The 12,578-nt window shown below is 43.6% G+C and overlaps 1 protein-coding gene across 1 annotated transcript in view; it reads right to left on the bottom strand.

The window, feature by feature from the left end:
* SPTBN5 (spectrin beta, non-erythrocytic 5) overlaps positions 1-12,578 on the bottom strand; it is a 137,645-nt gene that overhangs the window by 67,653 nt on the left and 57,414 nt on the right. The window contains exons 27-32 of the mRNA XM_066614727.1: positions 11,742-11,905; positions 9,422-9,554; positions 8,101-8,246; positions 5,464-5,578; positions 2,606-2,716; positions 1,333-1,512 (exon numbers count right to left, since the gene is read on the bottom strand). Coding sequence (XP_066470824.1) covers positions 1,333-1,512; positions 2,606-2,716; positions 5,464-5,578; positions 8,101-8,246; positions 9,422-9,554; positions 11,742-11,905 — 849 coding nt within the window. The remainder of the gene's footprint in view (positions 1-1,332; positions 1,513-2,605; positions 2,717-5,463; positions 5,579-8,100; positions 8,247-9,421; positions 9,555-11,741; positions 11,906-12,578) is intronic.

Consider the following 12,578-nt stretch of genomic DNA (forward strand, 5'->3'; position numbering starts at 1 on the left):
TCTGTTCTTATATATTATTATAATACAGATTTCAATAATTCATTTGGATGAAAACAGCAGGATCATGTTTGGCACATACATGGAGTTGTTCCCTCTGTATAAATGAATAGGAAATCCATTGTACATATGCAGGAGCTGCAAGGAATTCACAAGTCAGAGTCACAGCCCATAATTCAAGGCACAAAGGGAACTACCAGTAATGGTTATGGCAAAATGAACTCTTTCCTTCCAAGGATGATATAGAAACTTCAGTGGCGTAGCTAGAAGGGGTGCAAAGCACTAAGTTTTGCAGGGAGCCTCACTGCAACATGCAAGCAGCCCCCCCTTCACCTCCATTTTGTGTTCACCGCTGGGAATGGCTCTGAAGGGGAGGGGCAGGGGCAGCTTGCATGCTGCAATTAGGCTCCCTGCAAAACTTAGTGCTTTGCACCCCCTCTACCTACGCCACTGGGAAACTTGCTGGCATTATTGGGCCTGCCTCATTGGATTGCACAGCACAGGTCTCACGAAGTAGAAGAAAGCATGGGTGACAATGATGAATCAGAGGCTAGAAAGAAATAAACACACACACACACACACACACACACACACACACACCAGGATGAGCTGTGGAGAGGCATCAGGTATTATCCCGATGAAGAATCTAAACACAGTTGGGATTCTGATGTATCATTAACCATAGAAATTGTGTTTAATAAACAACTGTTACATAGATTGATTTTTTGGCAGATGCTTTAATTATTTAACTATCTTGGGCAATGTAGTTCATAGTTTTATGAGACTGTTTTGTTCATCATTTCAGGGCATGGGCTGAGAGCACATGATTCATCCATCATCTGCTTCGTCTTATTTCTCTGCTAAAGCAGCAATATCTGTAGTTAACCTTGAGCAGTTAGTTCTTTGTTATTGAAACATGTGGAATGGAGCTGTCATGGAAGATGGGGAGGACTTCTAGTGACCACCTGCTGATCCAGGGCAGTGACGCCTAGTGCCAGGTGCTCACTTCCTTCCCTTTTTCCACTCTTCCAATTGGTTTTACTTGCAGCTTGGTGGGACAAGACTTGGTAGACTTAGTCCGCTGCCACTAGCGCAAGAGATCTGATGATCCCCTAAGATCTGGTGATCTTTTCCTAGACCTGTCTCCCTGGCTCTCTGATTGGCTAGCTCCCCTTGGAACCTGAGGCCCCTCAGAACTGGAGGGGAAAAGCGGAGCCCCCTCAGAATTGGAGGGAAAATTCTCCACAATGAAATATAGCTGTTAACTATTTCATCACAGGAGCCATGAAACAGAACTTTGATCTTTAAAAGAAGGCAGAACACAGAAGCACTTACTTCTGCTTGAAAGCGGTACAATCTGCAGGTTTCTTCCAGCTGTTCTCTGCATTGCTCCACTTTATGTCTCAAAGATTCCCAGTTTTCCACCACTGCCTGCTGCTTTGCTTCTATCTCCTCCGCTTGACTTTTGGAGCACCGGCAGAGCACACCATCCGCAGCGTCAATCAGTTCCTGCAGCTGCAAAGAGCGAGAAGGATGCCATATTGCATGTAAAGACAGGGAAAGCATGGTGCGCTTCTTAAAGAAAGCAACCTTATGTCCATCAGATCATGTTCTCAAGAACCTGGGAAAGCTTACATACTATACTGGGCAGTAGTGACATCTGGTGTCTACTGAACTTCATAGCAGATGTGCAAATGGAGCTGCTCTTGCAAGGTGCTCCCATCTGATTTTCATAGATTCTCTTTTTATACTTCAGACCTGTGCGGCTCCCACTCCATTCTGGAAGGTCCCCCAACCACCAGGAAAAGCTATGGGGATACCAAAACAGGCAAGGCAGGGTGAGAAGGACCCATTGTGCAAGTGGACTTCTGTTTGTACTGTCCTGGATCCAAGTTATTATATGTTAAACCAGTGTTTCTCAACCAGTGGCACAGGTCCCACCAGTGGTATTTGAGATGGTGTCTGGTGGTACTCATGGAACTCCTGGACCCCTGCTGCCCAACAATAAGACCAGGAACACAACACAACAGACATTGTGTTGGCTCTAAAGCATGCCTTTCGGCACTCAAGAAAGGTCTCCCATACACCCTGAGCCTCTTAATGGCCCCCAACACAGAAGTAACTGATGATGATGTCATTGCCAATTACTTCCAGAGGTATTTTGAATAGTTGGAAGTGGTATGATGGAGGACATACGTCGAGAAACACTGTGCTAAACTGTTCAGAACCCATGTGAACGATTCTCAACTCAACTTCATTTTTTTAAGAACTGATAAAGGTACTTCGTTTACTCCTTGGAGGAAAAAAAAAAGAAAACTCCTTGCTAACACACAGATAAGGAAACCCACATGGGTTTTGCATCCAAACATGTGCTATATCCATGGAAAATACTGATTTCCACATGGGTTTTTGCACATTCGTTCTGGGGCCAAGACAGACCTTAAAACTTTTCCACACTATGATAGGCCAGTTGTGGATTAGGGTCCAAAGATTTGCTTCTGTAAACCGGTTTGTGAACTTTTTGTTGAAAAGTGGTATATAAATACTGTTTATCATCATCATCACCATGTGACACGTAAATGGAACACAGCAACATTTCAAGACTCACCTGTTGCTCATTCCCAGAGAGGTCATGCTCAAGGGCTGTATGTTTGCGTAGCTGGGACTGTATGCCGCTCAGGTCTTTAGCAATGTCATCAGGGATGGTCTTAGATTTTTCCTAAATAAATACATTGGTGTCAACATCAAAGGGCACTCTGATGAAATTAAAAAAGATCTGGGGGAATGGGAACAGTTTAAACTGTTATGGTTTGCAAAGAGATTTGAAGGAGTGGGAACAGTTTGTTATGGTTTGCAAAGAGGGCTATTACGAAAATGTCCATTTTGCCAAGTTTTCTTTTTTGCTTCATGGCCTTAACTCTATAAATACATCCTAGAGAAATTAACAGCCCAATCCTATCCCCTGCTACTGATGAAATGTGCATTGCATGGTATGGGCCAGCCAGGAGTCAGACACCTAGAGCAGTGTTTCTCAACCAGTGATACTCGTACCACTGGTGGTACTTGAAGTGGTGTCTGGTGGTACATAAGAACATCCCTACTGGATCAGACCATAGGCCCATCTAGTCCAGCTTCTTGTATCTCACAGTGACCAACCAAATGCCTCAGGGACCACACAAGACAACAAGAGACCTGCATCTTGGTGCCATTCCTTGCATCTGGCTCACAAGACTGTGCTCACAAGACCCCCAGACCCCAACCTCCTGCATCGAGACCAGCAGTGCAATTCAACAAGCTGCAGTAGGAGGCTCAGCTCAGCAGGAGAGCTGAAGTGTGCATGTTTGAAAAAGGCCTTTCCTCTGCCCTGACCTCTTCCTGGTGTTTATTGCTTTGCATTTGGCCTCCCAATCCAGAAGTAACTGGTGATGACATCATTGCCAGTTCCTTCTAGTGGTACTTCCAATAGGTGGACCATGTGAAGTAGTATGGTGGGGGACAAACATTGAAAAATGCTGAGCTAGAGTAAAAAACATAAAGACACTTTCACCTCTCTATTCCCCAATTGGTCTCAGACATATGCCACCTCCTAAGCCTGAGGAGAATCTGGAAATGGGTCTGAGCCAAGAAGGGGTGATAAGTTCAGGTGTGTTTGCCTACAACTGAGATCTGCCCCAGCCCAGGTTCTGTGGGCTGGTGTTGCCTACACACAACCTTTGGGGTTTTGCGCTGGGAGCAGTGGCACACAGGATGGCAGAGTGCCTGCTGAGACAACCACCTATGCTAGCAAAGGGGTCTTCAAACACAGCCCAGGGGCCAAATCCGGCCCGCAGCAATATTTTATCCAGCCTGCAGCAACTTTTTTTTTGTCAGAGCATTTGCTAATATTTGACCTTTTTACTAATTATAAATGATTTCTCAGTTTAAGCACATTATTGTTTCTTTCTGACTGTCGCAGTTCTCTTTTGTTCTGAATCATATCACGCTGATTACAAGAATCCAAGTAAAATGTATTCATTCAGTTAAATTTCGTTCATTCTTTTATAAAACTGATTTTTTTTTTTTTTGCCCACAAAAATGTGTAAAATACACAATGTGGCCCTCATACTGAAAAGTCTGGAGACCCCTGCGCTAGTTAATTGTGAGATCTGCCAGTGTAATGTCTGGATAGGATTGGGCCATAACTGGGTGAGGGGGAAAAATTGTGCAATCTTATATTGGAGAAAAAACAATCCAGAGTTAAACGTGGCACAGGACCAGTTTTAATGCCTCATTGTATTTTCTTGTCAGTAAACCTATGAGCTTGCACAAGTGTGCTGATCAAGGATGTGCTTGATTCAAAATAAATCAGGCACCGATTATTAATTACAACAGAAAATGATTGATGATCCTTCAAAAATGCTCCAGAAATGAACCAAAACAATAAACAAACATTGAATCCTTCCCAAATTATTTTGACATGGTTGAAGTACAGGAAAAGAGTAAGTATTAATACTATGTATGAGAAAGTATAGGCAAGGGGTTTGGCAACTGAAATCTCAGAAAAGGTATATGCACAGATACATAGAGATTTACAACAGCTCTATATGAAATAATGTATAGGTGGTATCTGAGTTTGGAAAAACTCACTAAGATCTGGAAGCTTAATACTTTAATGCTGGAAATCCAGAATGTGAGATGCATGTTTGTTACATGTTTGATGGGGTTAGACCTATTGGACCATGGTAACGAAAACCAGCAACATTATTACTGGTGAAGTTTTGAACTACAAAGTATTAGCTGCAGTTTTGAATCACAATGTGGCAATAAGTTCTGGGGAAAGAAAACTGATGATCACCAATGTACTAACTGCTGCAAAAATTATTTGGGTATGCAGTTAGGAGAAGGGAGACAGAGGCTAACTACTGAGGATTCTGGAAATAGCCAATGTGGGTCAGCTTACTGGTTTAGTTAAAAGAAGGAATGGAAAAGCAGGATGCTCTTCTTTGAGAAATTGCAGTCTTCTGCAACTTATTGGAACACAGTGTGTGGGAATAGAACTTGGGTTCACTTGTTTTTCTGTGAAAAAAATGTTACTAATTTTTTTTTTAAAGGCATATACGGGGAAGTTTGCTGTTTATAGGTCTGGCCTGATTCTATTTTAACAGGAAGTGTAAAGAAATTGGTCTCAAAAACTCAGGGCCAACTTAGACCTGATGGGCTAGTGGTGGAATGTATGCAAAACTGCTTCCTTTCTTTCTGCAGGCAGTATTGGAGTTGAGGGGAAAGTGCTTCAAGCAAGGAAGAGCAGTGAGATAAGACAGCAGAGACTCTGCAGGTTCCTTGTTATGTAAAAACACAAATGGAGCAGATGTTGATTAAATGAACCTAGTTGTCCCTGCCTCATCTAGTTTGGCCTTCAAAGGGCAGAGTAAGATAGGCAGAAGTGTGGGAACACCTAAACCATTTCTTTTCTAATATGATTGTAACCTCGATATGGGTGAGGGCTTCTGTCAGGTCATGAAGGCACTTCTGTATTGCCTCAGCATCTTGCAGTTGTTCCCCTTGAACTTTTGTGAGCACCAGCAACTCTTCCCATGAATTCCTGATGAAGGAAACAGTTTAAAAAGTAAATCATGAAGCATCTGGAAATTACTGTTCCTCAACAAACAAACTTTAAAGGAAGACTCCAGTATGAAATTAGTAAATTAGAACTCATTTAGGCCTGAAGACTGTGGTTTTTGTTTCCACTTCAGATCTTAATTAACATAGCAAAGCAAGGAAAATGTGTTATCGCTAATTACTGTTGTGAATGGTCACTCTGCAGAACTTGAGTACAATTAAGCTTTACAGAAAAAGTCACTGGGTATACCACTTGCACTTTGTAGCCATAGACCATTATCTACATGTATATGTGTATATATATATGTGTGTGTGAGTATGTGCATCTGAGTGTGTGCATTGTATAACTGGTGAAGTGGATTCTAGACCATGAAAATATATGCCACAATAAATCTTCTAATTTTGAAGATGCCACAAGACTCTTAAGGAACTATCTCTTGGGTTTCCTGTGCAGCATATTTTACAGCAGTTGCAAAAGTGACCTGCCATTCTGCGCAGCCAGGCTGCTGCCACAAGTGACAAGCAGCCATGGCTATACACCAGCTGCCTCCAAAGAAGCTCCAGTGCAGGTGTATCAGTGTAGGAAACCAGCTGCAGGTAGGGATGGGTGGAACAGGGTGGGGGGAAGGAATGAGGCATAGAACAGGGCAGGGAGGGGGGTGTGTTGAGGCCAGGAAGGGGGTGGTATAGGTAGTGGCAGTGCCGATGATATATCCCCCTTCCCAGTCTTGATCTGCCCTCCTGGGTCCCCTTAGACTTGCGCTAACAAAATCTGCCAGGTCTGAATTGCACATTGCACCCCTCAGGGCAAGGGAATAAATGTCCCCTTATCCAAAGAAGACCTGCCAGTCTGCCCCCAGCAATGCAGCTGTGCCACCGGAGTAAAAGCCACTTTGTTTTTGCTGTTTTTGCTGCAACAGACTAACATGGGCAGGAGGTCTGGTCTAGAGCAGGGGTGTCCAAAGATTTTGGCAGGAGGGCCACATCATCTCTCTGACACTGTATCAGGGGCCGAATTAATTTACATTTCAAATTTGAATAAATTTACATAAATGAATATATTAAAGATGAACTTATATGAATGAGTGAAGGTCTTGCAATAGCTCAAGGTCTATAAAAGGCCTTGCACAAAGCAAGGCTGGCCTTTCCTTTGCTGCTGCTACTGCATCACAGACATGAAACAAGCAGTGGAGGGAGCCCTCATCCCACAGCTCACTCGAGAGACCAAACAGTTTGCCTTACGCTGATTGCAGTTGCGTTGGGCCAGTGTGGGCTCCAACAAATCTCTGGAGGGCCAGAGGCTCATTGGAGACTAGGGGCTCCCTGAGGGCCGCATAGAGAGGCCTTGAGGGCCGCAAGTGGCCCCAGGGCCAGGGTTTGGGCACTCCTGGTCTAGAGGGTAGAGCCTCCGTTAGCCTGAAGATAACATGAGAAGGTAGCCAGTTCGAGGACACTGGCTGCTCCCTGAACGGCGAGACCCTGAAGCAGCTGACAGCTGAGTGAGTGACAGCCCAGCTGAGTGATTCTACCTGCTCTTGGTGTGAGCATGAAGTACCTTGGCTGCCCTCCATGTGAGAGATGGAGCTGCTTGTCAGACTGCGTGGGAGAACTGGAGGCCAGAAGTGAGACTAAACCAGGAAGATCCATTCTGAAATGTTGTTGGTTCTTGAAAGACAGAACCTTTATGATTGTAAAAATCCTCTTGAGGGATTTAGAAATGCCTGCCTATGTAAACCACCTTGAATAAAGTCAGAGAAGCAACCCGATGACCAGAAAGGTGGTATATAAATACCGAGTTGTTATTATTATTATTATTATTATTAACATAGTTACCTCGTGAAGGTTCAAAGTATGATCATGTATCTAAAATTTATGAGAGGAAAAGAAAGGGAATCAGGGAAGGAGTACTCACAAGGAAGCAGGGTGGTGCAAGTTTTTTCCAGTCAGCCTGGAGAGGCATCATGGTCTCAGCCTGTCATACTAGTGGCTGTTCAAAAACCTCCTTTAGTAAGACTAGCTGCTGCTCGAAACTAGGTTTTCCCTGCTCTTCCCTTGTCCCTTCCTGCTAGGTGCACATGCACTAAGATGGTGCTGGAAGGGAGGGCTTCCTTCCTGAAATAAAAGCTCTTCTCTAGCAGTTGCTTACTTGTAAGGCCAGAGCAATGCAACACACATCTCCAAAAGGTCAATGTGGTGGTGTTCTTTTGGAATACACAGTTGTAGCAATGGAAATGTTTTGAACTGCAATTGTTGCTAACCAGGAAAATTTAATTTGAATGGTTACCATTTTTCACAAAACCAGTTGCTCTGTATGCCAAGGAAACCTATTATGAAGATAATTTCAGAAAGAGTCATGTCAGCTTTGAGAGTTATATTTTAAGCTACATAATAAGCAGTGATCAGGGTGTGACCATTCCATACTTCTCTGCTGTCTTCTAGTGGGAGGGGGAAGAGAGACATGAAGGCCAAGATGAATATAGGTCAGAGTCTCTTCTGTCCTCTTACCGCAACTGTTTCTGTTTCTTCCGAATCTCCCTGGATTCAAAATGTCCACGATCCAACATATCCTCTGCTAGCCGATGACATGTGGCAACTCTCTGGGCAGAAAGTTCCATCTGGTGCTGGAAGGTTTCGTATTTGGCACAAAGATGCTTTTCACAGAAAAAGAAAAATGTGAGCAGGCCAGAAGAATAAACACAATTGAGTGACAGATATATCTGAATAATTAATTCTTCAAAGCTGGTTTATGGAATATGAAGCATGGATTGGGTTTTGGATGTCAGTTTGAATTCTTTCTGTGGTGATGGACTAAAATGTTCCAAGCATTCTTTGTTGCTCTGTCTTCATTTTTATTCTATGAACACAAATCATCTAGGGTTGAAAACGGTTCACCGTGCTTGTCCCATGTGATGCTTCATCTAACAATGACAGTGACAATAACAATGATAATAACAATAACATCTGGGGACTTTGTGGGTTTCATCACTTTTCCTTGGGAGGTAGAGTGACAGCCACTTCCCAAACTGAGTAAATCCTCCACCCCAAATTATCAGTACTTCTCAGGAAACAAACTGTCCCAGAGCCTAGTAAAATATATGGCCCAATATTATATGCGCTGCACACTGGTGCTAAAGGAAACAGACTTAATTTGCATCCCAATGATGTTACATGTTTCCCTTTAATAAAGGTACCATCAACATTACGGCATCACACTTCGGTAGCTGCTTCCATTTCAAGATTTGGGCTTTGCAAAACCTGGCCTCAAGACCTTGGTTAAGGATGATCCAAGTGACTATCTCAGTATTTCACAAATTGTAGGTTGGGACCCACTAGGTGGGTTGTGAGCTGATTTCAGATGGGTCCCCATTAATTTCAATATTTTATTTTTAATATACTGGTTGGCAACCTTCAGTCTCGAAAGACTATGGTATAAGCCGACAGCACCCAGTATTCCCAGGCAGTCTCCCATCCAAGTACTAACCAGGCCTGACCCTGCTTAGCTTCCAAGATCAGACGAGATTGGGCAGACTTGATGCTACCATGGCATGTGACTGCATTGGAAAAATGTTACAGATCAGTACTTTGAACAGGCTACTCTGTATATAATTTTAACAATGATAGTAAATGAGACTTACTCCTGGATAAGTATGGGTAGGACTGCAGCCTAGGATTGTTAAGAATTTTCCTGCCTGATGACGTCACTTCTGGTCATGACATCACTTCTGGTGGGTCCTGACAGATTCTCATTCTAAAAAATGGGTCCCAGTGCTAAAAGTTTGAGAAACACTGGACTATTTATCCTGCTGGTCTCTTCTGAATAGCTTACCAGGACATGTTCATAATCAGTCCCAGAGCCAAGAGAACTGGCCACCAGCTTCTGCTGTCTGATCCAGTCCTCCAGATCCTCATATTCTCTCAGGAAGTCATGCAGTGCAAGTGTCTCCTCCAGCCTTTTACTCCTTTTTTTGAAGAAAGAAATATAATTTCAATAAGCCTAGCAGAATAGAGAAGTCTCCTCATGTCAAACAAATAGTAGGAAAGTACTGAGTGAGCTTCTCAAGGGGTTGATGGTGGTGGTGGTTGGAAATTCACAAATGGGACACCACAACCAAATGGGCTCTCTCTCTCTCTCTGGTTGTCACGCACCTCACTTCAGACAGAAGGGGCATCCAGAGGAGAGCCTCCAAGTAAGCTCATAGGCAGTGTTGTAGAATTCCTCCATTCTCATTGGGGTACTAGATGTGTATATTTTGATGTAGCAGAGTGAAACCTGGCATGATTACAAAGGCAATTTGCCTTTTTCTCCTTCTTCTTCCTCGCTCCTCTCTATGAAAGGTTTTGTGGAGAATGGAATTTTCCAAAGGCGGCTACTGCTGATGTAACTGCCTGTATCCACTTGTTCATGTGCAAAATGTAGTGATTTCTATTGCCTCTGCTTTACATAGCTTTTCTTCATGCTCTTGTAAATAGTCCTTCAAAAAAACTCTTATTGGTTAGGGTCAGTTACTTCTGAGTCCTGGGCTCTTCTGTTAATCCCTCAAGTGCCAAAACATAGCGAGGGTGCACCATGAGCCAATGGGCAAAGATTCATTCAACAGAGGGAGAACCCATGTATTTGCAGAGCATGTATGTGGAACCCATGTATGTGGAGAGAGCTGTTACTTAACAGCAGGTTGATATGGGAGAAGGCATACCTGCAGGTACCCAGGTTCTAAACCATGTAGGGTTTTTAAGTCAATACTAGTACCTAGAGCTGTGCACAGGAACAGACTGGGAGCCTGTGATAAATGCCCCCATATTTTGCTTATTTTCCCTGAACTTTGGACATTTCTAATCCCTCAGGCTGTACTAGCTCAGTAGCCTTAAATCTGTTAGGACATCCTTTGGTACTTGCCTTTGTCTTTATTTGCAAGACCTTCCCCAAACAGCCTTGTGGCTGGGTGTGTATTGTTCCATTTCTATGTCTGGACTTCCCTAGAAACAATAACTTCTAGCCAACTCTCCTATTGGTGTGTGACCACTGATTGGGCAGCCAAACCCACTTGGCTGAGTAAAAGGGTAGGATGTCCCAGTGGTTTTCTCTCATCCAATCAGGTAAACTCTATGACAACCTCAAAGGTAATGTTCTTAAGAAGGACAAGGATGCTTGGCTTGTGTTCTGTTGGAACCAGCTGCTGGTTTGCAGAAAATACACCCATTTACTCCCCAGTACTTACAGGATACCAGGATTCCTCAGTATTTGTAGCTAGACTCATTTAGGGAATTTTGCTTGTTCTTTTTGCTCCAAGTCAACCTGCAAACTTCATGGTATGGGCAACATGTTGAAGTTTTGAGTGCTTTTTCTCAAGTAGCTACCCAGCTCACTTTGCTGGATGTTACCAGTTACCATCCAATCTGGTCAACCTGGTCCAATCTCTTTGTGTTTTTCTGTACTTTTCTCTACACTTCCTCTATTTTGTTTTAATTCCTTTTCTTCTTGGATTTTTAATAAACTGGTTTTATTTGGATTCCTTGTCTGCCTAGTCCATGTTCAGTGATTTGTGCTGCTCTAATCACTCATGGATGCTAATGAGATTTGATTTCAAACAAGAGCCATGGTGGTACTGTGCAGGAGAGGTGGCATTTCCCAAATGGCACTCCCCACCTGTTTTCCTTAGCCTGGAATTGTGACAGCAGATAGATCTACCAGTTCCAATTTGCAGACCCAGCAAATCCAGGAAGCATGGAGCAGGAAGGGTGTGCTGAGTGCTAGCCACTTGGCCCTACTGTCTTTGGTTGGCATCTGACTTCTCTGACAGACCCCATGAAGTTCTCTTGAACACTGATGAGTTAGGCTAGCTTTTGATGACTGCCTTGTCCAATTAGATAATGCACTATGAAAAACAAATCTATCTTGATGCATACATGTGCATGATCCACAACCACTTGGATGGAACTGAAAGTTTGCCACTGATTCTCATAAGAACATAAGAACAGCCCCACTGGATCAGGCCATAGGCCCATCTAGTCCAGCTTCCTGTATCTCACAGCTGCCCACCAAATGCCCCAGGGAGCACACCAGATAACAGTCTCCGATGACTTGGCTGAACCCTATGAACCAATCAAAACCAACAGGAAGGGTTGGCTGAATTTGCGGTTTTTCATACCTTGCTAAGGCCAGGTCTTGCAGCTCCTGAAGCTGTGAGTGAACCTGTTCCTGAGGTGCATCGACTTCATCAAAGTGGATGAAGCCTGGGAGAGGCAGAGTTTTGGCAGTTTCTCCCAGTTCCGTGACTAAATTCTGGTAAATGTCAATCTCATGCTCCAGTGCCTGGCAGAAAACAAACACAAGTTAAAGAGTGGACTTGGAGAAAGAAAAGATATAAAAGTCTAAAAGCAGCAGAACTGCTTTGCTTGCACAAGTGAGAAGGAGAGACTTTCAAGCACCACAGGAGGTTTATGTCTAGCAAAAACAAATGCTCTAAGGGCCCATCCTATCCAACCTTTCAGCACTGATGCAACCACAACACAGCCCTGAGGTAACGGAACAAACATTCCTTGACCTTGAGGGGGCCTCCATGACTGCCCCCTCCCACACCTTGTCGGCAGGGCTGCATCTGCACTGGAAAGTTAGATAGGATTGTTGGGGCTTAAGTAATTTTTGTATTTTTTTAGTTTTGCCTGGAATCCAAGTTCAGAAGATGATTCATACTCCCAAAATGCACAGCTATGTTATTTTTTTGGTTGGGAAGGTAAAGCCAGAAGAATTACTGCTGAATAGGAGACATCCTTTTGTGATCAAATACATATCACTAAGTAAAGGGGGGGGGCAGTTTCTGGTATGCTACGTCAGAGTGCCGGAAGGTCTTAGGCCAGCCTTGGATGTGATATACATGATTTCTTAAGCTAGGCCTACAGCACTTGCAACTCAACAAAACCACCAACGATGTATTGTGATCTGCCAGGTGCATGACACCTGGCTCTAGCCTCACAACAATGCATAT

This window comes from Tiliqua scincoides, chromosome 1 (assembly GCF_035046505.1).
Source record: "Tiliqua scincoides isolate rTilSci1 chromosome 1, rTilSci1.hap2, whole genome shotgun sequence".
NCBI classification, from domain to species: Eukaryota; Metazoa; Chordata; class Lepidosauria; order Squamata; family Scincidae; genus Tiliqua; species Tiliqua scincoides.